The sequence below is a fragment of the Nuphar pumila genome, chromosome 13, assembly GCF_984573655.1.
Source record: "Nuphar pumila chromosome 13, dmNupPumi1.hap1.1, whole genome shotgun sequence".
NCBI lineage: Eukaryota > Viridiplantae > Streptophyta > Magnoliopsida > Nymphaeales > Nymphaeaceae > Nuphar > Nuphar pumila.
This window is the reverse complement of record NC_143261.1, coordinates 92,098,905-92,124,505: the sequence shown is the minus strand read 5'-3', so window position 1 is coordinate 92,124,505 and position 25,601 is coordinate 92,098,905. Positions and strand designations below refer to the sequence as shown.

Here is a 25,601-nt window from a genome sequence, read left to right as displayed (position 1 = left end):
TGTAGGGAGTAGGATCGGAGAGAGGAACACCATCATCAATCTTCGTTTTTGCTCCTACTATAGCAGGAGTTTCACAAACTTTATCATCTGTAATACCTGACCTGTCAATAATCTCAGATGCAAGCTTAGTTTGAGACAAAAAGTACCCTCTATGAGAGTATGCAACCTCAATACCCAGAAAATAAGTTAAGAAACCCAAATCAGACATTTCAAACTTATCCTTTAATATGGACTTTATGCTTTTAATCCCTTTAGAATCACTCCCAGTAATAAGCATGTCATCCACATATAGCAACAGAATAACAATCCCTGCATTAGACTTTCTAACAAACAAAGCAGTATCAGTAAAGCATGATGAAAAACCATTATCTAACATTACAGAGTTAAACCTATCATACCAAGCTTTGGGAGCTTGTTTTAAACCATACAGTGCTTTCCGAAGACGAAGCACTTTCCCTTTAGGATACTCCATTCCAGGAGGAACATCCATATATACTTCTTCGTTTAGATCTCCGTTTAAAAACGCATTCTTAACATCCATCTGATAGATGTTCCATTTGTTTATTGAAGCAACAGTTATAAGACATCGGACGGTGACCATCCGAGCAACGGGGGCAAAAGTCTCCTCATAATCAATCCCATATTTTTGACCATACCCTTTTGCAACTAAGCAGGCCTTATATCTCTCAAGAGACCCATCACACTTAGTTTTGACTTTAAACACCCATCTACACCCTATTGCTTTCTTATCTTTAGGAAGGTCTTGAAACTCCCAGGTTCTTGCTTTCTTTAGGGCTTCAAGTTCATTGTTCATAGCAACTATTCATTCTGGGTATTTACGTGCTTCCTCAAAATCCCTAGGTTCTATGTACGAGTGAATGGCGCTTAGACAGGCTCTATATTTTGGTGAAAAAGACTCATATGAGATGAACCTAGAAGGGGGTTTTCTTGATCTTTCGGTCCTACGAAGATTTCCTTCACTTGAAGGGGTAGACTCACTATCATATCTTTCGAGAGCACTTCTAAAAGTACTCCTATCTCTATGAGAGTAGGTTATAGGATCTCTATGTGGTTCTTCATTAATGGATTGATCAGTATGAGATTCAACATTTAGATTTGTTTCATCATCGCTAGTATCATCATCTTCAGTTAACAAATCAAACAGAAAAGAATAATCTATATTCTCATCATTAGTTTCAAGTTTTTCGAAACCACTAACATTTTCCAAGAAGCTTACATTTCTGGAAACATAAAGTTTATCACTCTTAACATCATAACAGCGAAAACCTTTATGAGTTTCAGAGTAACCAAGAAAGGCACAAGGAATGGCCTTAGGGGAGAGTTTGTCATTTTTATCAGTAAGGACAAAACATTTACATCCAAAAACCCTTAACCTGCTATAATCAGGTTCTTTTTCGTATAATTTTTCAAACGGGGAAATCTTGTTCAAGTTTTTAGATGGAAGTCTATTTATGAGATAGACAGAGGTAAGAGCAGCCTCCGCCCAGAGTTTTTTCGGTATATTTTGAGAAATGAGCAAGGATCGTGTGGTTTCAATAATATGCCTATGTTTCCGTTCAGCCAACCCATTTTGTTGGGGGGTTTTGGGACAAGATTTTTGATGAAGAATTCCATAGTTTTAAGATAGCTTTTAAATTCATTGGAAAGGTATTCGCCACCTGAATCAATTCTAAAAATTTTCAAATTTTCATTGAATTGATTTAAAACCATCATATGAAATGTTTTGAAAGTTGAAAAAACTTCATATTTATGTTTAAGAAAATATATCCAACTAAACCTAGTGAAATCATCCACAAAGATAACATAGTACGAAAAACCTCCCTTGGATATCACCGGAGCTGGACCCCATACATCGGAGTGAACGATTTCAAAAGGTTTTGTTGTAAACATGGATCTTTGAGGAAAAGGAAGACTTCTCATTTTTCCAAGAATACATTCATTACAAACAAAATTTTCATTACAAAGATTCTTAACAAAAGGCAAATAAGAGATTTTAACAATGTTGGGATGACCCAATCTCTTATGCCATACATGAATATCTTTGTTTTGAGCAACATTACAAAATTGATTCTTGGGAATTTTAAGAAAATCAACATATTAGAGGTCTCCTCTCCTAGAGCCTTCCCCAATCAATTTCCCGGACTGGCGATCCTGTATCCAACATTTATTAGAAGAGAACTTTATATCGCAACCATAGTCCGAGAGTTGAGAAACGGAAAGTAAATTTAAGTTTAGTTTTGGAATAAAACGAATTTTTGGGATAAAAAAATCTTGTTTTTCAAAATTACCCATTCCTTTAATTTCAAGAGGGGTTCCATCCGCGGTTGAGACAAAAGATGGAAGGCGATTTTCAGAATAATTAGAGAGAAAACAATGACTTGGAGTCATATGAAACGAAGCACCAGAATCAAGTAGCCAAGATGTCTTACCAAGAGAGGAAGAAGATGACATGGCGGCTCCAGAAGTGCCTCCTTTGAGAAGAGGTTGAAGAGCATCCATAATTTGATAAAGCGAAAGAGGTTCATTCGATGTTGAAGGCCGTTCCTCCGATTGGGATGCTAAAGCCGCGGCGAGGAATTTCTTCCATTTAGGACAATTTGGTTTGATATGTCCCGGTTCTTTACAAAAATGGCAAGTTAATTTGCTATAATCTCTCTTGCCATATCGATCATTTTGCCCTTGATTTTTGAAATGGGGCGGTTTGTAGGTCTTCAAATTATTACCGGGTCTTGACACGGCATTGACCACTTCATAGTCATTTTGAGAAGGTGTAGCAAGAATGCTTGGGTTATTTTTACTAATCCCCATACGTGTTTCCTCACCACTTAGCTTGGTGATGACATCTTCAATAGATGGGGAGGTAAAAGCCGATAGAAGGGAGGACCGAATTTGCTCAAATTCGGGTCTAAGACCATTTAAGAAGTTGAAGAAACGATCTTCCTCAAGTTGTTTGTGCCTTAACTCAATAGCTTCTCCACTCCATTTTGGTTCGAGCATGGCAAGCTCGTCCCAAATAGATGATAATTCGGCAAAATATTCCCGAATAGATAAATCATTTTGTTGAAGAGTCAAGGCTTTCTTTTGGAGGTAGTATTTGTGAGACAAGTCCCTTGACGTATACATTTTTTCAAGGTATAACCAAGCTTCGGAGGCCCTTTTAAATTTGATGATGTTGGCATTGATCTTGGTTTCAACGGACGAAAAAATCCAAGACAAAATTTTGAAGTTCTTCATTTCCCACTCATCATGCCTTTTGGAATATTCTTCTAAGGCCTTTTGTCTATCTTCTCCTTCAAGAATTTTGATTTCCCCTTTCTCTATAATAGAAAGCTTGGGTTCGGGTTCCGATATGGATCCTTGAACATAACCCCAAAGACCTTTCCCTTTGATGTGGGCTTCCATGTTGCCGGCCCAAACATGGTAGTTTGAACCACTAAGTTTAAAACCAAGAGAGAAGTGGGAGTCTTTTTCACCCATTATGGAGAAGAGAAGATGAAAAATAAAGCGTACCTTAACGGATTTTCAACCTTTTCTTGACAAAAGTTGCTTCTAAAATATTGCCCGGAGCAAATGCTTTACTCAAAAACTTCACTAGCTTGAGGGCACGATTTTCGAGGTGCTTCACAAGAGGCGAAATGCACGATCTTCTTTCTTCCAACGAGGCTTTGATACCATGTGAAAGTATCTCCAACAAGATACTAATATCAAGACCTTAATATTCTTGATATTGAACCCACCACGAAAGCACAATAAGAACACTTTAGAACACTTGTGCACAAAAAGCACAACCCACAAATAACTCACAAATGCACAAAGGCATAAAATAATGGAATCAATTTATTGAGAACTTGGGCTTTGACTCAAAGCCATGAAGAAATACAAAGGAGAGAACCCCTATTTATAACATCACTAAAGGGGGCCTTGGAGGGGCTCCACCCATAGTCGTTGGAGCCCCTCCAACGGTCACAAATGTGACCGTTGGAGAGGGCCCAACGACTATGTTGGTGGGCCCCCCAAGGTACCTTTTAGGTACAAATCCAAAAAAGAAATAAAAAGAACAAAAATAAAAATAAAAATAAAAGAAACATAATTACAGTCACATCCGAAAAGTGAATGTGCGCAAAAATAGGGAAAAGACTAAACTACCCTTATGACAAAATAAATAGAAATATATATTATATATATATATATTTGAGTAGATACATATACATATATATTAATATATGTATATGTATTACCATATATATATAAAATATATATATTACATAATATGATTAATGTACATAATTTAACAGCACGATGGGAGCATGGAGCGATCCTGGACTTGAGGAAAATTAGTTACAATATTATGCCAATCCCTTGAAAAAAGAGATCCCCTATCTAAACGCAAGGAATCATGTTTGTTTTCCTCCTGTTTGAAGCAAAATGTTAGAAAACCTTGTGCTCTACTTTCAACCATTGTACCATATTCTGTTTCCACTTGATTCTCTAATTCTTCACCTTTATCTTTTCAATTAATTTTTTTTCTAAATTTTCGCTGTCACAGTTTGATGGTTTGGTAGGTCCTGCTTGTTGTTGTAATATGTGCATCTCTAGTAATTCCTGTTCCCATGTAGTGAAATTCTTGGCAGGTTGGATCTATCTCAGACATGTATTGTGTGGATGACTGTTTAGTATGACTTTGCTGGGGTGTTTTGAACATCTTTAGCACTTCCTTGATGACTCTAGGGTGATCAATCATACAAACTACTGCTTTAAATTATGTGCTTAGTTTACACCTATATACACCTGTTATCTCTTGGTGATTTTGATAGGTTATGATCTGAGCATACTTTCTACTTCCTAATTGCTGTTGACATTTTAACAAATGTAGTTATTCATATAGGTACATTTCATATGGTTTGATTCGGCAGTTGTGATATTTTGCGTTGAGTTATTCTTCATTCTAATAACTGTTCCAGCATGTTTGCCACTTTTGCGCACTCCTGGAGTACTGCCATGGTTTAATTTTATTTGCCTCCGTGTGGACTATGGATCCTTGTCCCTTGAACCTTAGAAAATCTTTGGATGCCTTTCTCATTCAATGCTTCAACATTCTATCTTAGTGGGTCAAACTTTTTTTTTCCATCATGGACATGTAGCATAGTAGAATATCTTTTGGGTTCAAGTTTTATATGTAATTATTTTCTCCCGATTGTTTGTAGTTGTGAGCATACCTGATGAAGCCGTGCTTCTCATCAGGTTTTTCTTTTAATGCAGAATATACATTTTGTTAAGAAAGATGGATTGGTCTCTCATTTAGAGCTGCACCTGGACCATGGGCAATGGTGAGATGGATAGTGCAGGAAAGACTGCAAAGACCTCTGGGACGCAGGTATTTGTTCACACCATTGCTAGTTTTTTTTATTGGTTATAAATAGTTTGGAAATTCAATATCAAATGACCATGTTTCCTTTTTTTTTTTTTTTCTCACAGGAACAGCCCCCTACTAGCAGTGCCGCAGTATATCCTGACTGGACTGCATTTCAGGTGCTAGTGACATTCTTTTTATTCTGCATGGTTATGCTAAAATTGACCATGTGCATGTGTCTACCAGCTCACATGCAATATGTGATAATTGAAACAAACTATCGATCCTGATAGGTATAGTTTCATTGATAGGCTTATTATGGCTCTGGTACTCCCCCTATCCCTCCACCTGGTTTCTTCCATTCATCTGTGGCATCGAGTCCTCAAGCTCATCCATATATGTGGGGTGCTCAGGTAATGCCTTAGTTCTTACCTTTTCTTTATGAAAGCTTTGCTAGGTCTAGCAAGGTCACATTGGATGATGTTTTAAAATGGTGTCCAAATTGGTGTCTAATATGCATCTGCTTCTTATGAGATTATCTGATGCAAACAAAAATATAAATAAATAAATTAATCTGGGAACTTTAAATTGACTAGCCTGAATACAATAATCTTGTTTTGCGTGTAGAAGGGGTGCCTCAGAGCATGGCTGCAGCCGTAGAGTAATGCAGCTAAAGTTGAAATTATTGACTAATTCCATGAGGTTTTTTTAGGGGTATATAAGTCTATTTGTTCTGGTGTTTACAGTAAATCTTCTCTTGCAAATTATGTAACTGTTCCTGTCAAATTGCATCTTGCAGCACCTAATTCCTCCATATGGGACCCCACCGCCTCCTTATGTTGCCATGTATCCTCATGGTGGTTTGTATGCTCATCCAACAATTGTGGCGGTATGATTTCTAGACTTGAACATGCTGCTTTTCTAAAATTTCTTGCTATGTTTAGACTAATGCTTTGTGCTGTTTATTTATCATTCATTATGCATCAGGGATCACATCCATTTAGTCCTTATGGCATGCCTTCTCCAAGTGGCAATGCTGAAGTTTCTGTGAGTCTCTCTCTCTCTATGTGTGTGTGTGCGTGCACACACACATTATGCATTCCGTGGAGGATTTATTTAAGTCAAGGCATATGCATGGAACTTGCATGAGAATATAATCATGTTTATTTGAATTAGGAAGTTGACTAAGCTAGAAGGAATTTACGATTCTGGTATGATTTACTGGATTGGATAGAAGCGGCATATTCTGACTGGGTGTCATTATTTTTTCCTTGCTTTCTTGAGTATTCTGGTGATGCCTTTTTCTTTCTAGACTGGCACAACATTTTTGGGGTAATAGAAACATGTGTTCTTGTTGACGCCCATTATAATATATGCAATGCATGTTAGCGATACCGTAGATATATGTAAAGTCAGATGACATAGACATGACATTCTCCATCATGCCAGGGTCCCAGCGGTGCAGAAGTTGAGGGTAAGTCATCAGATGGTAAGGAAAGAAGCTGCCTAAAGCAATCAAAAGGAAGTTTAGGCAGCTTGAATATGCTCACTGGAAAGGGTAATGATGTGGGAAAAGCATCAGGAGCTTCCAATGGAGTTTTCTCTCAAAGGTATATGGGGTTTTCTCTAGTGGACTTTTCCCGTGTTTATAGTTGGCTCATTAGTTGGAACATTGGCTGTACATTTGTTCACACTAACTAATCCAGCTGATACTTGAAATGAAATATGAAATCTGCAGTGATGAGAGTGGAAGTGAAGGTTCTAGTGAAGGAAGTGATGCAAATTCCGAGAATGTATGTATACTAATTACTAATTTAGCTTGCTTTCTATTTAGCATGAAACATGAAAAATAAAATGCCATATTTCCTTTTAACACACATGCACACATAGCAGACAAACATGCTTCTAGTACTGAAATTTAGCTATTGCTGAGTCGGAGATACCCTTGCTACTTTGAAATCATGATTGTCATAAAGCCTTATTTGTTGCCTTTCTTATGACCCCTTATCTAAATTATAATAAGATTTCTTTTTACCCCAAGAAGTGATACTTATACTAAGCTTTATCTTATTTATGCGGGTCAGCTTTAGGAGTTTTGTTTCTCCAGTTTCCTACTTATAGGCTATGTCACATGGGTGCGGGTGCGACACGGGTGCGGCGCAATTCCAAAAAATTTGGACATGGGGACTCGGCTATATATATATATATTAAAAAATATATATTATAAATATATATATTTTAAATATATATAATTATATATAACAATAAATTAACACATAAAGATTGTAAATTTTAAAGCAAAAATAAAAAAGTAATTCTTAACAACACAAAATTACCAAAATATAACACATAAAGAAGCTTGTGAGTGTGATAAACAACAAAACTTATCATAAATCTGCCTCATCGTCTGAATTAGAGGGAAGAACATGATCGAGGTAGTCCATGTTGAGAGTATGTAAATTATGTTCTCCCTCCAAGTCAAAATCTTCTGGATTTACATCCCAATTCTTGGATGGTCCACAACTGCATCAAAAAATGACTATATTAGTATCTAACTTAAAACTTTAAATGCAAATATTTAAATACAAACTTTGAATACAAAAAAAAAGTACCTATACTCTTCTTTGGTGCAGTGAGAAATTAATCATAGATTTGAGTGAACATAAACCAAATCCTCTGCTCTTTTACTAGTGAGTTTGTTTCTTTTAATGTTGTGAATTTGAGCATATGTACTCCAATTTCTTTCACAACAAGATGATGTAGCAGGTTGGGATAACAACTTCATTGCAAGACGTTGCAGATTTGGTGTCTCTGATCCATATGTTGCCCACCAATTAAGGGGATCTTCCTCGTCCCTTGCCACAAGTGTTGCTAAAGAATCAAATCTCCCAGTAGAAAACTTGCCAAACTCACTATTTATAACCTTAAACATGTGAGGATCATTAAAAAGTCTTCCTAAATATATCATTCTATTTCTTGATATCTCAGGATCTTCATTTGGAGAAACACGACCAACACCTGCTTTCAACCATTTTTTTGCGTAGTATTTTGGATTGAGAGAGTGTGCCATGCAATGCAAAGGTGTATTGCTTTTATCCCATCTTCTCACTAAAACTGAATGTACATGATTGTAAAATTCTGAATCATCAAGTGCAATATCTTTCTTCTCATGTTTAAAAATGATACTTTAAACTTTTTCAATCATATTGTCCCACATTTCAGAAATTCTATGAAGCATGGGTACATCTCTGTCAACTTCTCTCAACATTTTCCAAATAAGCTCTGTAAATTCAACAAAATATGTAATTGTATCCCACCAAAAATCATCACAGATGCATTTTTTGATAGTTTGAGCCTTGACATCATCTTCAGTACGATAAAATCCCAATCTTGATCAGCCACCATCATCATCAATGCATTCTTGAGTTGCTTAATTCTTTTTATCATAACAATAAGAGAAGCAAAACGAGTTTCAACAACTTTCAATAACTTGAGATCAGAATGCCTATTAAATATAGAAAGGGCATGATGATGGTTTACAACAAAATTTCTAATATTTCGAACATCATGTTCTATTTCCTCAATCCATAAGCACATTTCATGTGCATGTGCATCATCTTTTGATGGATTGCATATACTCTTAAGTGCCAAATTTAAACTGTGTGCTGCACAAGGAGTCCAAAAAATATGTGAATATGTATCTTCACTTGCCAAATTCATTCCTGCACGACTGCAAACTGGAGCATTGTCAGTAATGATTTGCACCACACTTTCTTCACCCACGTCTTTTATCACTTCGACAAATAATCTCTTTAAATATTCAGCATCTTTATACTCTCTAGATGCATCAACAGTCTTCAAAAAGATTGGCCCATTAAGTGAGTAAGCAATGAAGTTTATCAGTGGTCGCCTTTGTATATCAGTCCACCCATCAGAAACAATCGACACTCTATGTCGTTTTCATGCAAATTTTTGAGTCTCTAACAAGTCCTCAATTCTATTTTTTTCCTCTGCAAGAATGACTGTTCTTAGTTTTTCTGAACTAGGAGGCACATAACCACTCAAATTGCAATTAGCCAAAGATGTAATCATATCTTTCCAGTATGGACTTCTAGCTACATTAAAAAGAATTGAGCTTGAGTAAAAGAATCGACCAATTTTTTTATCAATTTCTGCTATTGCCATGTTTTTGAATGACGCTTGTATTGTTTTATTGCTTTCCATCTTTCTTTTCTTTAAAAGCTCTTCTTGTATATCACTAGCAGTAGGAAAAGACAAATTAATCGAATCGCTTCTCATCTCTGCAATTTTCTTCTTTTCAGCTTCCTCTTGTTCTTTTTTTAATTGCTTTAACATGTCTTTGTCAACCCCAGAACATGCTCTAATTCCTTGACCACGAATATGCAAAAGATGTGCTTTCACACGCGTATAAGAACCTGTGAAAACAGTCTTACATAGATTACAATGAAACTGCATATTCCCACCACCACCACTACTAGCTTTTACCCCTTTTGTCACAAGCCTCCAAAGTGGTTGAGAAACTTCTAATTCAGGGTTAGAACTTGAACCAAATGTATTGACACTACCGCTAGAACTCGCCATTATATCCGAAAAGTAAAAACTGAAAAGAAATAAGTAAATAAAATAAAGTTAATAAACACTTCAAAATAATAGTAATAGGAGCTACCCCCTATCTAACGCAAAAAAGGAGGGGCAGGGCAAGCCCCTGCTGAACCTTATCCGTGCCGGGGGCTTCGCCCTTGCCAAAAAGCCAAAGGCAACAGGGGAAACGAGGAGGGGCCGAGCCTCTCCTCGTTTTCCTTTTGTTCGGCAGGGGTAAGAAGGAGTGGGGGAAGGAGGGGGTTCGGCTGACAGGCCGAGCCTTGCCACGCCGGACAGAAGGGAAATGAGGGGTCGAGCCCCTCTTATGTGAATCGAAGGCAAAGGGAGGGGCCGAGCCCCTCTTCTGCGAGCAGAGGGTGCAGGGAGGGGGGATGGGTGGGGGGCCAAACCCCTCCTCTGTGAATAGGAGCCACAGAGAGGGGCCAAGCCCCTCTTCTGCGAGCAGACGGTGCAAGGGAGGGTTAATCGACGTACCTATTGAGTGTTGACGGAGGGGGAGACGGTGGTTGCCTGTGCGTACCGTCGCCGGAGTCTGGATCGCCGGCGTGGGTGGAGGAGAAAGCTGCAGGGGCTGAAGGGGAGAAGCAAAATCGAGAGGGTAAGCCCCTCCCCCTGTCGATAAACCCCTTTTAGGGTTCGGCTGTAAAAAAAAATTGGATCTGGGTCGGGTCCAGACCCGACCCGACCTAGATCCAAAATGTAATTTAAAAGTCGAAATGGACATTTTTGGACTCGGTCAAAGTTGACCGAGTCCAAAATGTGGACGGACTCGGCCTGGACTCATCGACCGAGTCCGACTCGGTGTTGACCGAGTCCGACTCGGCGTTGACCGAGTCCGACTCGGCGTTGACCGAGTCCGGGCCGAGTCCGAAGCCGCACCCGAGTCCTCACCTGTGTCGGGGCGTGTCGACTAGGGTGGGGCACCTCCTTAGCCGAGTCCGTGTGACATAGCTTATAGGTAAAACTTTATTAATTAATGTTTCACTCATCTCTCTACTTAATTGCATCCTTATCTGGCTTTATTGGGCTACCCTTTGTTTTAGTTCTTTCTGTTTCATGTTCTGCTAGTTTTGTTTCAGTATCTGCATAACATTGGAACTTATCTTTAACAATATTATTATTGTTCTTTTTATCTTTATTGGTTCTACTGCCAGCAACTTGTGGAGACCACTTTTGCTGGTTCTGGTTTCAATTTCGTCTGGCACATTGTGTGTGCTTTCAGAAGTGGCACATTCAGAGTGCACTATCCATTTAGTTATAGAAGATTTTCATAGATTTAACCAAATGACTTTGTTTACAGGGTTCACAGAAAAAGGCTTACTGTCAGCAAGGTCCTGCGGAAGGTGGTTATATATTTGTAGTTTGTCATAGTTGATCAGTTTGTCCTGGTTATTGACAACACATAATTAATCTCAATTTGCAGTGGGGGCATGTCAGAATGGTACTGCATCCACTATGCAGAATGGAATAAGGCAAACTCCAGCACATAATCTTGTAAATCAGACTATGCCAGTCATGACAATAGAAACAGTTGGTGTGCCTGGGGTTCCTCCCGGGCCTACAACAAATTTAAATATAGGAATGAATTATTGGAGTGGAGCAGCTTCTTCTCCTATATCAACGCTGCATGGGAAACTGCCAACTGCTTCAGTTGCTGGTCAAGTGGTTCCCTCTGGTATTGCTGGATCTCGTGACAAAGTACAGTCAGAACTTTGGCCACAGGTTGGCTTTTTCTTGTTTCATATTTGGTTGCAGTTGATGTATTGTCTGTCTCTAAGATGTTGCTGCTTTATATAATCTTCTATGCGTTGAGAGTCGAGACTATCAGGTTGGTATCTAGGAGGTCCTGTTCAAAATTTACTGGGTTTTTGTGGTAAGGGTGAAAATTTTAGCTAATCCTAGAACAAGTCAACTCTTATATCGTTAAAACTTTATCAGATTGGAATCTAGGAGGTCCTGTTATTTAAAATTTACTGGGAGTGTAGTAAGGGCGACGAATCCTTAATTTTGGTATTCATCCTGAGCTAAAGTTGGTTTTGGGGTCTTTTATATCACACCTTTATTAATTAAAACCTGGTTAGGTTCCTTTTAAAATTTGTCAAGTGGACTTGGCTTCTAAGATCAGAAATGCTGTTTTAGAATCCTCGATGTAGTTTGGCTTCCTTCGCTGTAGCATGGACAGGTCCTTCTTCACTATTACTAATGGAAACTTGTCTTTTTATGATAGTTTTGGAATTATAATTTCTTTGTTTCCAAATTCAGGATGAGCGAGAACTCAAGAAGCAGAGAAGGAAACAGTCTAACAGGGAATCAGCACGTCGATCAAGATTACGGAAGCAGGTAGGAAATATCTTTTTTGTTCTAATAAGTACGCTTAGGGTTTAGTTAGGCATGGAACCACACTCAGCTCACAAGTTATTTTTGGATTTATTTAGGCTGAGTGTGAAGAATTAGCTCAGCGTGTCAATACTCTTGAGGAGGAAAATACTGTCCTTAGATCAGAACTGAATCGTGTCAGAAATGATCTTGAACAGCTTTATTCTCAAAATGCTTCTCTTAAGGTGAAATGCATGGCAACCCAATCTTTCCCCCTCCTGCTTCATCATCATCATCATCTCTCTCTCTTTTACTACTGGTTGTACATATCCAAATTGCGTTTTTCAGGAGAAACTAGGGGAAATACCAGATGGACATGAAGATTCAAGATCTGACAGGATAGACCAACATGCTGCTCCCAATGATCATCAAGGACACACAGACTCTAATTTGACTACGGGAAAAGCATAGTTGTTTCGTAGCATCCTCTAAGAAGCATCAAGCATTTTTACCAGGACTGTAACCTAACCATCAGCTGTAACTTCCAATCGAATCACATAACATGAAGAAAAGTCCATGGTTGCTCAGCTGTCTCTTCTAAGTTCCTGCCTCTGTTATATCTGGTCAGGCCCCTGATCATCAGCAGCCAAATGATGCTGAATGACAAAGCTAATGACTTTCTTTGCCAGTCACGCATGAAGTTTTAGACTAGAGGCTTTGATCAATCTTTGACCTTTCTATTCTTCTGAATGCGGTTAGATCAATCCCAAGTTTGAGCTAATTCTCAATAAGATTATTGTTATATGGAGTTGCAGTATAGTTCAAGAGTTCTTTTAAAAGACCAAGGGTAGTGTGCCCATGTATCATGATCTAGATGATTGTTAATAATGTCTTTGAATCCGTAATTTGTCATCAAAATTTCAGCATGATCTCTCTCTCTCTCTCCCCGTCAGACATGCACACGCATGCACACACACGCATGGAGTTCAGCCATAGATCACAGAGACAGGATTGGGGATGTTTGCATGTGGTTTTCAGGCATGTACAACAATTTAACTTTGGGAGTTAAGCTTGTTAATTGCATAGTGCAAAATTAGCCTGAGGTACACATGTAACCTTGGACAACATTCTGATCAATCTATAGCAGTCTTTTAGCCTACTCCAAAACTCACAATATTGGCAGGGCAATCATTTACGACTGCGTTGTGATTTGTGGATGCTACTATCTGCTGCATCAATAAACCGCAAAGAGCATTACTGCTGCACATGATACAAGTGCAGCTACTTTTTGTGTTCTCCCAGTGATCAGGGTGGGGGGCTGCAGATATGGGTTTCATAGGAGTTGATTCAGTGGGAGATGGGGCTCCATCTTGTGCCATGGATGGCGGAGTAGGAGGTGGAAGTGGTGATGTTTTTGGACTCTCAGGTCGAGTTGGTGGAGGTCTCATGGTAGGTGGGTGGGGTGTGGTGGATCTATCTCTTTTGGCCACGTGTACCAACACTCCATCGATCCCATGGCACCTGATGGAAGAGCCTGCAGTGCAGACGTTCGGATGGACAATTTGAATATTGTTGAGAAGAACTCTTCTGTGATGGATGGATACTTTAAGCATGTGATCTGGGTAGTATGTGGGGATCAAAGTTCCAGTCGGAAAATGTTTGAGGTGGTCATACAAAAGAGGTGATGGAATTATGTGGCTCCAAACAAACTCAGAGATGGCATTCTTGGTCACCAGGAACCTGGCCAGCATCCGGTCGCTTGGCATCAGAAATGTGGCATTGCTTGGAATCCTGTCTTGCAACATTTGGATCAGCGTCACAAACGTGTAGTAACTCGCCGCCTGCATCTCTGTAATTGCTACAAAGATATCGTTGCGAAATCCATAATGTTGCTTAATATCGGTGAAAACCATGTAGCCTCGAGGGATGCTTGTCATGCGTTTCAGGTGTGCCACCAACCGAGCTCATGGTGCTAGCATGAACGGATTTTGCATAGAGCAGCTAAGCATGAGCATAAGCATATGTTGTGTTTCTCCCTTTTCTTTCCTCTATTCTCTTTATGATAATAATGATCTTGTGGTAGTGATGGTTGGTTGAATCAGATTAGTGATGCATAGAAAATTGGCCTCTAATGTGCTTCTTGACGTGTTAAACACTTGGGGGCGATTGTAATTGTGCATGATTTGGGCTCCATACATGTCGAGGGAGGGCATAACTGCTCCTCTTGCCATCTTCAAAACTGTCTCAATTTTTTTTTGAGATAAAATAAAAAATGGCTACAATTATTAATAAAAATCTATTTCATATGGACAAATCAAACTATTTGCTGCAGTCGGGGCTGGGCTAGGACTGGGCTGGGCTACAAAAATGGATAAAAATCTATTTCATATGGAATTAGGGCTGGGTTAGGACTGGGCTTTTAAATTTTTTTTTAACTGTTTTGGGAGGCAGGACTGGGCTACAGCCCAGTCCTGCCCCCCCCCCCCCCCCCCCCTAGCTACGCCTTTGCATGTCACACTAGTTTTTCTAGTTGGTCTTGAACTCTTCGGTTTGAATCATACTTAAGACAAACCTGTAGTCACATGAGCGAGACAAGCAGTTGATTGATTTGTGTATACAAAAAAAAAGAAAGAAAGTCCAGGTTTATTCTTTGTATTTGCAGGTGCAAGTGCGAGCAAGGAGATGGTCCTTTCATACTTTTTGTAGGTAGTACCACTCTCAGTTAATTATCTTGTGCCGGGAAAATAAAACTAGTCTTCCATTCATCTGTCATTTTTTTTTGCTGAAAGAAATAGATTCATCGATAGGTTTTGTTTATCTTCCTCTGCTTGTGTCTTTTCCTCATGTTTTGATTTAGTTCACAAGGCCATTTTAAGGTAGTTGCTGTTCAGTTAATGTTCTCTTTTAGTCCATACTGAAGAATGAAAGGACACCTATGACACATGTATGACACCTACATTAAACTATGATAAAGGGAGAAAAATATTTAGAAAAATATGTTAATTTTTGAAGAAGATCCAGTGTGGATCCAATATTATTCCATAAAAGATGAAAATTCTAAGTTTTGTCCACTTTGACTATGATCATTGATGCAAATCGTTAACTTAGGATTTAATAAAAACCCTACGTTGTATTTTTTTTTTTTGGATAATCCAAGCTAAAAACCCTTCGGTTGAGGTCCCCCTGCCCACTAGAGAGTAACACCCAGTTTTGACCTTGTCGCAAAAGATGCCACCTGTTGGTTTCGAACCTGTGATGTCCCGTCAACTTTGTGGCATTCACAAGTCACCCCTGCCGGATGAGCGGAGCCCTTGTGGGGTCTTATGCTGCATTTTTAGTTACAAAACACATACACGTTTTCATTTTTTATTTATTTATTTTTTCATATAACCGCCAAACTTGCTGAATATTATGGTTAACCACCAGCTTTCACTTCAATATCTCATACAGCTGCCTAATTCTTGCCTTCTGTTATTTGAAATAGCCCACAAAATGCATATAGACGCCCAATTCATGATAAATTTACATATAGCTACCTCAATTTTTAAGTATTTAAGATTAACACTTACCTTTTTAAGAAATTGCTCGGATGATTGCGTGAATTCTTTTCTTTTTTACTATTGAAATTACTTAATTTGCCCTTTACTATATTTACAAATATGAAGAGCTACATAAGTGGCATTCAACCATCTTAAAAAAGAGGCTAAAAGTATCATTTTAAAGAGTCAACTAGAGTTATGATATAAAACGCAACTGAGGCGGTCATCTAATCACTTTCGTAAAAAGATAGTCTTTTATTTTAAATATTTTTATTACTAAAACAAAGGGAAAATAACCTCTAAGACCCATTTTCAAAATCACCATTTCCTCCTTGGTAAATTTGTAACCTTTCGTTCTATACCTAAATTCTAGTGTTATTATTTTTCATGGAGTTCTTTTGTACTTTTTGTAGATGTTATTTTATAATATCAATTCACTAAGATGTTTGACACTTTGAATTGCCATTGCTTGAAGTTTCATCGTTAATCTTACTAACTCAACATAGATACTACATCATAACTAGAAAACTAATCTGATTAAGCAAATCCAAATTCAACAAGAATGCACATTACATATTTGGTCGAGTCTCGTGAGATTTGGACTCAAACGCAAATGAGAGAATGAATCTGATTGGCATTGGCTAAGCAACCATCACAAGATGAGTGGTGAGAAATGAACTCTTATTTTCTCATTTAAATGAGAAACAGAATCACCAGGAGTTTCATGTGATTCTGATTCATATGACTCCAAAGTCCAAATCAAATTTGATTTGGAAACACATGTGGCCCAACTCAACAAACCAAGATCTGCATGTGGAAACAATATATGAGATTTGGATCCAGTGTCAGATCTGACCCGATTCATTTACACCTTCCATGGAGAGGACAAATCCTGTTTCGCACGAAACTTTTGACGTTGACTACCGCTGTTCTGACTCCATGACAGCCAGTCGGTTGTTGAGAGGAGATTTGGGCGGCTGAAGATCGATAACTACATGATCCGACGGCTCACATCTTCTTCAAATAAAAATACGGAAGGAATAAAAAGTAGATACAAGTCGTTCCGAGCTAAAGTACACGAAGAAGACTACCACTCCAAGGAATCTCCGAAAATTTTGATTTTTTATTCAGTTTTCGTTTTACTTTTTTGCTGTTCTCCTATCTTCCATCTGATCCCCATTTCGGAAATCGAGGTAAGTTCCTTATTTTTGTTCTGTTTTTTGGAGATTTTGGGATTCGGTTTTCGTGATTAGTTTGGAAATTCAGGCAATTTTGATTTATCGAGCTCGTGGGTGTCGTTCCTAACTGCGTGAATCATTGTTTTGATGCTCAAATTTGGGTCTTCTCGGTGAAATATTATGTGGGCAATCGTTGTTTTGGGGTGTTTCTGATGGGCTTTGCGGGGTTTGAGAAACTCTAGGGTTGTGGGGTTTTGCAGGAGGGGGTTGGGTTTATTGGGTATTGGGGTTTTAGGAATGGAATGACACTTGTTTTTTAGCCTGATCCCTGGTTTTTGTGGTATAAATTTATGTGGGTAGGCATTGTTTTGTAGAGTTTGTTGCTTGATTAGCAGGTTTTTAGGAAGCACTGGGGCTCTTGTATGCTTGTTGCACAGAAGGGCCGGTTCCAGGGTTTTAGATATGCGTGTTTTTCTTTTTCTTGATGCCATGCTTGATTCATTTTTCATTTGATATCACATCTTTTCTGAATTGAAATTTTATTTGGATTGAAGTTGTCTTTTATTAGGAGCCATTGATTTTTTTGCGCGAAAACTAGGGTTCTGAAAGATGGGGGATAACCTGATGGATAAAGTTAGTGCTTTTGGTGAGCGGTTGAAGATCAGTGGTGCCGAGGTTGGGAGGAAAATGTCGGCAGGGATGAGCTCGATGAGCTTCAAGGTGAAGGAGCTTTTGCAGGGGCAAAACCAAGCTGATAAAATTGTTGAGGAAGCTACCATGGAGACTATGGAGCATCCGGATTGGGCATCTAATTTGGAAATCTGTGATATGGTGAACAGTGAAAAGATTAACAGCCAAGAAGTTATCCGAGCGATCAAGAAGAGGATCATGTTGAAGAATGCTAGAGTCCAGTATTTGGCTCTCATTTTGCTTGAGACATGCGTTAAGAACTGCGAGAAGGCATTCTCTGAGGTTGCATCTGAGAGAATTCTTGATGAGATGGTTAAGCTGATTGATGACCCCCAGACTATCGTGAACAATCGAAACAAAGCTTTGATTTTGATCGAACAGTGGGGTGAATCATCCGATGAACTGCGTTACTTGCCTGTGTTTGAGGAGACTTACAAGGTAGATAACCACTGAACTTTCAGTGCTTATATAGTTATTGCTTTTGTTGTTTCTTTTTCTAGCTCTGGAATTCATAACAATTTAAAATGACACTATTAGATAATCAAAATATCACTGCTAATAGTTCTGATAACAGGATTGTGGTTTGCTATGCCCTGTTCTCAATGGTGATGATATTTGAGATTGAGCCTGCAGTTTCTTGTGTTACCTTCTATTATGTGTTTGTACATGATTTTCCATAGGCTGCATGATATTTGGTTCTTTTCTTATTGCAGAAACAACAGATTGATCCACTTTTGTTGCTTAACTTTTGTGTTTATACAGAGTTTAAAATCAAGGGGCATTCGTTTCCCTGGACGAGATAATGAGAGTCTGGCACCAATCTTTACCCCACCACTTTCAGTTGCTACTCAAGATCAAAATGTATATCCTCTTGGTCATCACCTATCAAGTTATCCACAGCCGCAGTTTCATGACAATCATCCTATTCAGAGCTTTTCTCCAGAACAAACAAAGGAAGCATTTGATGTTGCTCATAACAGCATTGAGCTTCTTTCTACTGTTTTATCTTCGTCACCACATCAGGATGTTCTAAAGGTGATTTTAATATGTTCCTCAAATTTGATATATAGCTATAGTTAAGTAAGATAATGTCAGTAGTAGAATATGCAGCTTCCTACTGGTTTGCTGGTCGTAAAATGTTTACATGGTCACCTTGGATCTTGAATTTTGGGACTTCAAATTTTCATATGACTTGTTTTGCTTGATGTTGCATTAAATACTTTAGTTTTGGGTTGCAAATATACTGATTTTGTGTTGCTTTAAATGAAATAAAATTTGGTAATAAAAAAAGTGGTCCTCATATAGGATGCATTAACTGAGGACCATGTATTTATGATGTTATGTTCTAAGGACTCTTTCCTTTTCTAGCTTATATTTTGTATGTGTATTTATTGGAAGAACTGAATTCATTCTGTCAGACTTATTTTCGCATGGAGAAAACATCAAAGGAATAGATATCTTATCCTCTCACAATTCTTGCTTATACAAACCACTTATTTATCTCTTCAGTAACTTCGAAAGCCTTGCATAATTGTTTTGATCCACCTAATTGCTAATTTGGAATATAAATACCTTATATGATTCATTTGATTGTTACTACCCATTGATGATTCTCCTTATCTCATATCATAGCAAGTTGTTGTGGGGTGTAATGAAATATGCGGAAATAAATACAATGTCCTACAATGGACATTCACACATAGAAAGCAAAGAACAAGTCCAAAATGGATATACACAAAAGCCAACAGTGGCTTGCAAACATAAAATCTTATAAATGCAAGAAAGGGCTTCAAGAAACCATACTTTACAAAGGGGGAGACCCCACTTATTTATAGGCAAGGAGTAGTGAGAGAGAGGGAGAAAAGAAAGAGAGAGAGAGAGACCACATTAGGAGCCCCAACAAGGTGTCGACCGTTGGGAGCCCAACGACTCTTAGTTGGGACCCCCAATGCGAATGCATTAAATGTATTTCAAAAAAAGGAAAAACAAAATAAAAGAAAGAAAACGGAAAAATAAGAAAAGAAGAAAAAATATAAAAATGACTGGAATGCCCCTATTGGGCAGAATTACAGGAATACCCTTATTGGGTATGATTGGATATATATATATATATATATTGATTACATGTATTTTAACAGTGATGTACATGAGTTTTTTAACCTTTTACAACATTCTTTGAGAGTCAAACTATGAAATGATACTTCACTTACCTCATCTCACTCTTCTATTGAAAGATGATCTAGTCGTTCAATTGGTCCTTCATTTTCTTATAACAATCCTTATCTTCTCTTTCTGTGTGCCTTATATAACATACTGCATCAACTTTTATGTTCGGTGTCAATCTTGCAAGTTCTGCCATGGGAGCTTACTGAAATACTTCTACACTGGACATGGACACAAGCTTAACAAACTTTCTTTTGACATCATTAGCTAATCTGGGGAATCTAGTTTTTGTTTTTGTCAAAATTCTTATAAAGAATTTTCAGTGATTGAGTAGTCAAGAGTATTAGACCTGATCTCAGAAAATCATATTTGAAATTGCAACTTCTAAACTTTTAAGTGCCCATTTCTAGGAATTTCTTACACAAACAACTTTAATTACCTTTAAAAGCTTTTATGATTCTGGTGCAGGTATCTCCTAGTGAATGTCTAGACTTTTTTATTGACATACAGGTGTTAATCTAACTTCCAGATGAATTATTTCTCTTCACATATTTGGTCACTTTTATGGAAATTATAATGTGATCTCATGATAATTTATTATCAAACCTAGTATAATATCACTTGAAGAGCTTCAAATGTTCTCAACTCCGTGCTCTCGCTATTGGTTAGAACTTTATAGGTTCTCAATGGCCTGTTCTTTTGGATCGTAAGGTATCCTACTGCCCTTTTGGTATCATCTTAAAAAATTAACTTAGGATTACAATACCCTCTTGAAGATTTTCTTTGGTAAAAAATTCATTGCCACATGCAATAATGACAAAAACAAACAGTTTTGAGATTCAAATGTAGCAAAAAGGGCAGGGAAGATGAAGGAGGATGCAATGAATAATACGAATCCTTATCTTTCAGATTACATGCTACTGCTTTAGCTAGAAAAATCTCAGTCAACCTTTTCTCTTTAAATGCTTAAGTTCTGTTGAATGGTCTGCTTTGTTTGCTTCTTTTATTGGCTCGTCCTCATGCACGGTCAAGGCCTTGAGAGGTTTCTTGGGCCTAACCGGATACTACCGGCATTTCATACACGATTATGGGCTTATAATACTATTATAAGATTTTTTAGAAATTAATCCGAACTCTCGTTTCAAGGATGATATATTATTGTTTTTCTAATGCAAGAGTATGAGGTAGACCGGTTTGTATACGATTTTATTAAACACTATTATTATCTGCCAGTTTATGGAAAAAGTTTATTGTATGGTTTCTTCGTTGAAATCAGCAAGAGAATTCTTCAGTAAATGTTGGTTATTGGGTAGCACTTCAAAGGAAAGTGTGATCTGAGGGTCTATAGGTCCAGAAGTAGGTTTTAAGCATCTTGATTTCAGTATCTATTCGTGCTTGTAAATGTTTGTCCTCTAAAGTGGACTTCATATATTCGTACTACTTAAAGACAGAAGAGGGGCATTAGTGTACCAAAATATTTTGCTTTAGAAACCTTTTAAAAATTATATAGAAGTTTTGTAGGTTTCAATGTCATTTCAAGTTCTCAAGAAATTTTGTAACAATGCCCCTGTCACGCGGGGGCGGGGGGGGGGGGAGTGCACTCCTTCCTCCTATTTATTAAAAGGTCATACCTACAATAAAAAATGTGAGATCTATTCTTTCGGGTTTCATGTCTTATTCTAGGTAAGCGATCCTACAATCACATTCTTTATTTGAATTGAGGTTTTTTCTTTGTTTTGTTGCCCAGACCGTTGATCTGTTTTGTTAAAAGTTTGAAAATATATTTTTCAAATGTATGTATCTCATAAATGTTCTTTTGCAATCAATAAAACAGAATGATCCAAAATGAAGTGAAAGAGTCACTTGATTGTTTGTATTGGAATACACGTAGTTTGAACTGTCCACAGAAAAGAAATTGGTATGTTAGAGCACCTCATAGTTCTAATCATACTTATTTGATTATATCAATGTTTTAACAAGTGCTGAAAAAAGTTTTGGTAAAGGAGCTTGCAAGAATGAAGTACAACAGGAGTTAGTGCTGAACATTTTGCTTGTGATAATATGGAAAAAGAAATGTACAAATATGACTTTAAGAGTGTGAAAATTTAGAAATATATCAAAGAAAATTAAAGTTAAAAGATAATCTTCCTGGGAAGAGTCGCAAAATCAATTATTTAAGTTGCATGAAAGAAGTACCTGTCTACATGGATGAACTTTAAAAAAAAATCAAAGTGGAGGAAAAGGTCATGGAAGTTTGTAACATGAATCGTGGAGAATGGAAAGGAATTTTGAAGACTTAGAGATAGAAACTTGAAGATATTATGTAATATGAGAGTTTTTTAAGGTGTGATTCTGCACTTTTGGGCAAAATTGTGGTAAAGGTGTCTTAGTTGAACATTTTTCTTTAGTAAGTGGCCAGTTTTATCTTATTCCGTAATATTCTGCAAGCATGGACATATAAAAAACTTTATTTATTTAGCACCTTACTCAATTCTTTTTTTTTTGCCATATTTGCGATTTTACAATGGATCTAACCCGTTTTTGGGTTGGAAATTTATCTGAGCTGTTAAGTTGAAAAGGGGTTGACTAGTTCTATACTATTTGTGTAAAATTCCCTTTTCAGTGTATGATAGACATGATCTTGATGAGCAGGACTATACTAGGCCTTGGACTTTGTGTTTCTCTCCTCCATCGTCAGCCCTGGTAAAAAACCTGTAAGGGGCATATCAAAAGATTGGAAATCACAGGGATTTCTTTCAATTCCATAAACCTGAGGAGGATTTAAGAATTATCCCTTAGGTTCCCTTTTGATTTTCTTTCTCATTATTTATTTTAAGTTCCCAAACTGGAAAATGAAAATTTGAATCAGGTTCCTTGCATTCAGGCGCATATCTTGTCTCTGGTGTAGTTGTCTCCCAAAATTTCAAACACCTAGAACTCGAACTTGATTGCCACAGTCATAGCGATTATAGTCCTCATGGAAGATTAATGATGTGAAACTACAAAATATTAAATACAGGAAATTTGATTAGGAAAATTTTAATACTTTATCATGTCTATGTGGATAGGAAGGTACAAAAAACGAAAAATGTATAAAATGATAAAAAGAACAGCATTCTGACATGCCATTGACACTAAACATAAAAAATTGAAAATGATGCACTGTTAATGATGTTGGTGGTTAATAATATATGCATATTGCTTTATTGTCAAATTCCTTTTTCTTTTTGTGTCACTATGCTTGGAGTCCTTGTATTTTTTTACATGCATTCTAGCTCATCATTGGCACTAAACCAAAAAATTGAAAATGATGCATTCACCATTACATGCTTATTGCTTTATTTTCAAGTTCCTTTTCTTTTTGTGACACCATGCCTAGAGTCCTTGTGTTCCTGATTTTGTCAACTTGAATCAACAATATGTTATGGCTTCATGATGTTGCAAGCCTCAACAACAACAACAACAACAACAACAACAACAACAACAACAACTACGCCTTCATCCCAAAACAATTGGGGTCGGCGATATGAACCAACAAAGAAAATCATTTTGGGTCTTCCACATGAATCCTTCTCCTCCAATCATTTCTATCCAATGCCATGTCCTCGGTGAGGTTCACAGCATTCAAAGATATTAAAATATATGTATGCCATATATATATATATACATAATATTTCTTTATTACCTTTTGTAATGCCCACTAGGGGCAATTTGGTCTTTTCCTATTATGTAAATAGACATGTTCATTAGGGACATTTTTTGCCTTTTTTATTTTTTCTTTTCTTTTTTTCTTTTTGTCATTTATGAAGGGGCAAGAGGGTCCAACCCATAGAGTCGTTGGGACCCACGGTCACAAATGTGATCGTTGGGGAGCTCCCAACGACTCTATGGGAGCCCCCTTTGGTCCCATAAAGTGTATAAAAAGGGGCCTTTTGTCCCCCTCTCTTCTCAATGCTTTTATGAGCATTTCAATACATTATTTTTATTTCAAGCTTTCTCTCTCTCCCTCACTGTGTGTGTTTGGTGCCTAGTCCTTTGTGGCTTTTTGTATTTTGCCCATTAGTGGCTTCTTGTTTTTGTGCTAGTACATTCGTTGAAGTCACTTTGTGACATTGTTATTTGCACTAGTAATTCATTACATGGTATGAGAGTCCCTAGGTGATTGAGCACTCTTAGGACTTTCATTGATTTTTATTTTTGTGTGCTTGTATTTTGCACACTCATTGTTATCCTCTTTCCTTCCCCTCTTCCATAATGGTCGACAAAGATGCAAAGATTGATCGCTCATTCAAATTGAATAGGACTAACTATAGAATGTGGGCTGTCACTATGGAAAACAACCTCAAAGGTAAAAAACTTTTGGGATTTGTATTTGGTATGGTTCCAGAACCTCAACTTAAGCTCACCAAGAAGGAAGAAAATGAAGAAAAAACCTTGAATGAAGAAGGAAAAGCAAAGGCTATTGATGAATACCAATCCAAAGTTGAAGATTGGGAAATTAATCATTTCAAAATATTGGCATTGCTCTTGAACAATGTGGAGCTCAAAATTTGTGCTAACCTAGCCAAATTAAAGAAGGCAAATGAAACATGGTTCTTCATGAAAGACATGTACACTTAAAGAGATGTTGCTAGACATTTCTTTTTGCAAGAAAATGTGATAGCAACCAAATAAGGAGATATGAGTATTAGAGACTACTATAGCACTCTATCTCCTCTATGAGATGAACTTGCTCTACTTGAACTCCAATGGGAAGGAAGTGCTATTGCTATGGGGCAAAAACAAATGGAGAAATAGAGACTTTCAATTTATTCATGGGCTTAGGCCTGAATTTGAACAACTACGATGATCCCTACTTCATAGGGCTTTAACTCCTTTTAGTGAAATTCTTGCCAACCTATGCTAAGAAGAAACACACTTGGCTTTAAAAAAGGATATTGATGAAGTACATGCGATATCTAAACCGGGTAATAATATGAGGACATATAAGCCTCCTCATTTTTGGAAAAATAACAACAATGGCGGTGGAAGAAAAATTGTATCATCATTGCAATGAACCGGGGCATCTTAGACCCGATTGTCCTAAGCGAAAAGTGGCTTCCGTTGGAGAGAACTCAAGTAACTCAAATGAAGATAAAAAAAGTGATAGAGATATTAAGGACTCCATTGCACATCATACAAAAGCATTTCAATAATTTGTGAAGAACAACTCTTCCACACCTTCTACTTCCGGTGTCGCTCTTTCATAACTCCCGGTATGTTTTCTTGGATTTTTAATTTTAGTGTTTCATTTCATATGACTCCAAATGCATCACTTTTAAACAAACCAAACACTAATTCTTTAAAATCTTTTGTTTCTACGATCGATGGTACATCTTTGGATATTAAGGGATAAAAACTCTTGAACCCACTTTAAGCAATAATAAAAAATTCTTTGTTTAAAAAATTAGAATTATTTTAAAACTTAATTTAAACCTTTTTTCGATTTCTCAAATATCCGATCTTTGTTGTAGTTTCTCTTTTTCATCTTTAAATTGCTATGTGCAGGATCTTTGGTCTCGAAAGCGGATTGGGGAAGGCCATAGAAGATGAGACCTATACTATATGGATTTTTTGTCATTACTATCTAAGTCTTTTTGCAATCATGTTCAAACAAAATATGTTGCCACTTGACACAAAAGACTTGGTCATCCTAATCTCTCTAAGATGCATCTCTTTCCT

At 37.4% G+C, this 25,601-nt stretch overlaps 2 protein-coding genes across 9 annotated transcripts in view; both read left to right on the top strand.

Moving 5' to 3' along the window:
- Nucleotides 1-13,219, top strand: part of LOC149819176 (bZIP transcription factor 1-A-like) — a 37,790-nt gene extending 24,571 nt beyond the window's left edge. For 5 of the 7 annotated variants that reach the window (XM_089985270.1, XM_089985271.1, XM_089985274.1 and 2 more), the window contains 12 exons: nt 5,281-5,395; nt 5,497-5,550; nt 5,683-5,784; nt 6,171-6,260; nt 6,359-6,418; nt 6,821-6,981; nt 7,110-7,164; nt 11,295-11,337; nt 11,418-11,716; nt 12,257-12,334; nt 12,430-12,555; nt 12,659-13,219. In XM_089985270.1, coding sequence (XP_089841396.1) covers nt 5,339-5,395; nt 5,497-5,550; nt 5,683-5,784; nt 6,171-6,260; nt 6,359-6,418; nt 6,821-6,981; nt 7,110-7,164; nt 11,295-11,337; nt 11,418-11,716; nt 12,257-12,334; nt 12,430-12,555; nt 12,659-12,781 — 1,248 coding nt within the window. In that variant the 5' untranslated portion in view covers nt 5,281-5,338 and the 3' untranslated portion in view covers nt 12,782-13,219. Of the gene's footprint in view, nt 1-5,280; nt 5,396-5,496; nt 5,551-5,664; nt 5,785-6,170; nt 6,261-6,358; nt 6,419-6,820; nt 6,982-7,109; nt 7,165-11,294; nt 11,338-11,417; nt 11,717-12,256; nt 12,335-12,429; nt 12,556-12,658 lie in introns of all 7 variants that reach the window. The other 2 variants (XM_089985276.1, XM_089985275.1) reach the window with 2 other exon arrangements.
- Nucleotides 13,220-16,893: 3,674 nt separating this feature from the next.
- LOC149819175 (TOM1-like protein 1) overlaps nt 16,894-25,601 on the top strand; it is a 28,918-nt gene continuing 20,210 nt past the window's right edge. The window contains exons 1-3 of one of the 2 annotated variants that reach the window (XM_089986505.1): nt 16,894-17,042; nt 17,582-18,155; nt 18,480-18,752. In XM_089986505.1, the coding sequence (XP_089842631.1) occupies nt 17,637-18,155; nt 18,480-18,752 (792 nt within the window). In that variant the 5' untranslated portion in view covers nt 16,894-17,042; nt 17,582-17,636. The remainder of the gene's footprint in view (nt 17,043-17,581; nt 18,156-18,479; nt 18,753-25,601) is intronic. The other variant, XM_089986506.1, reaches the window with a different exon arrangement.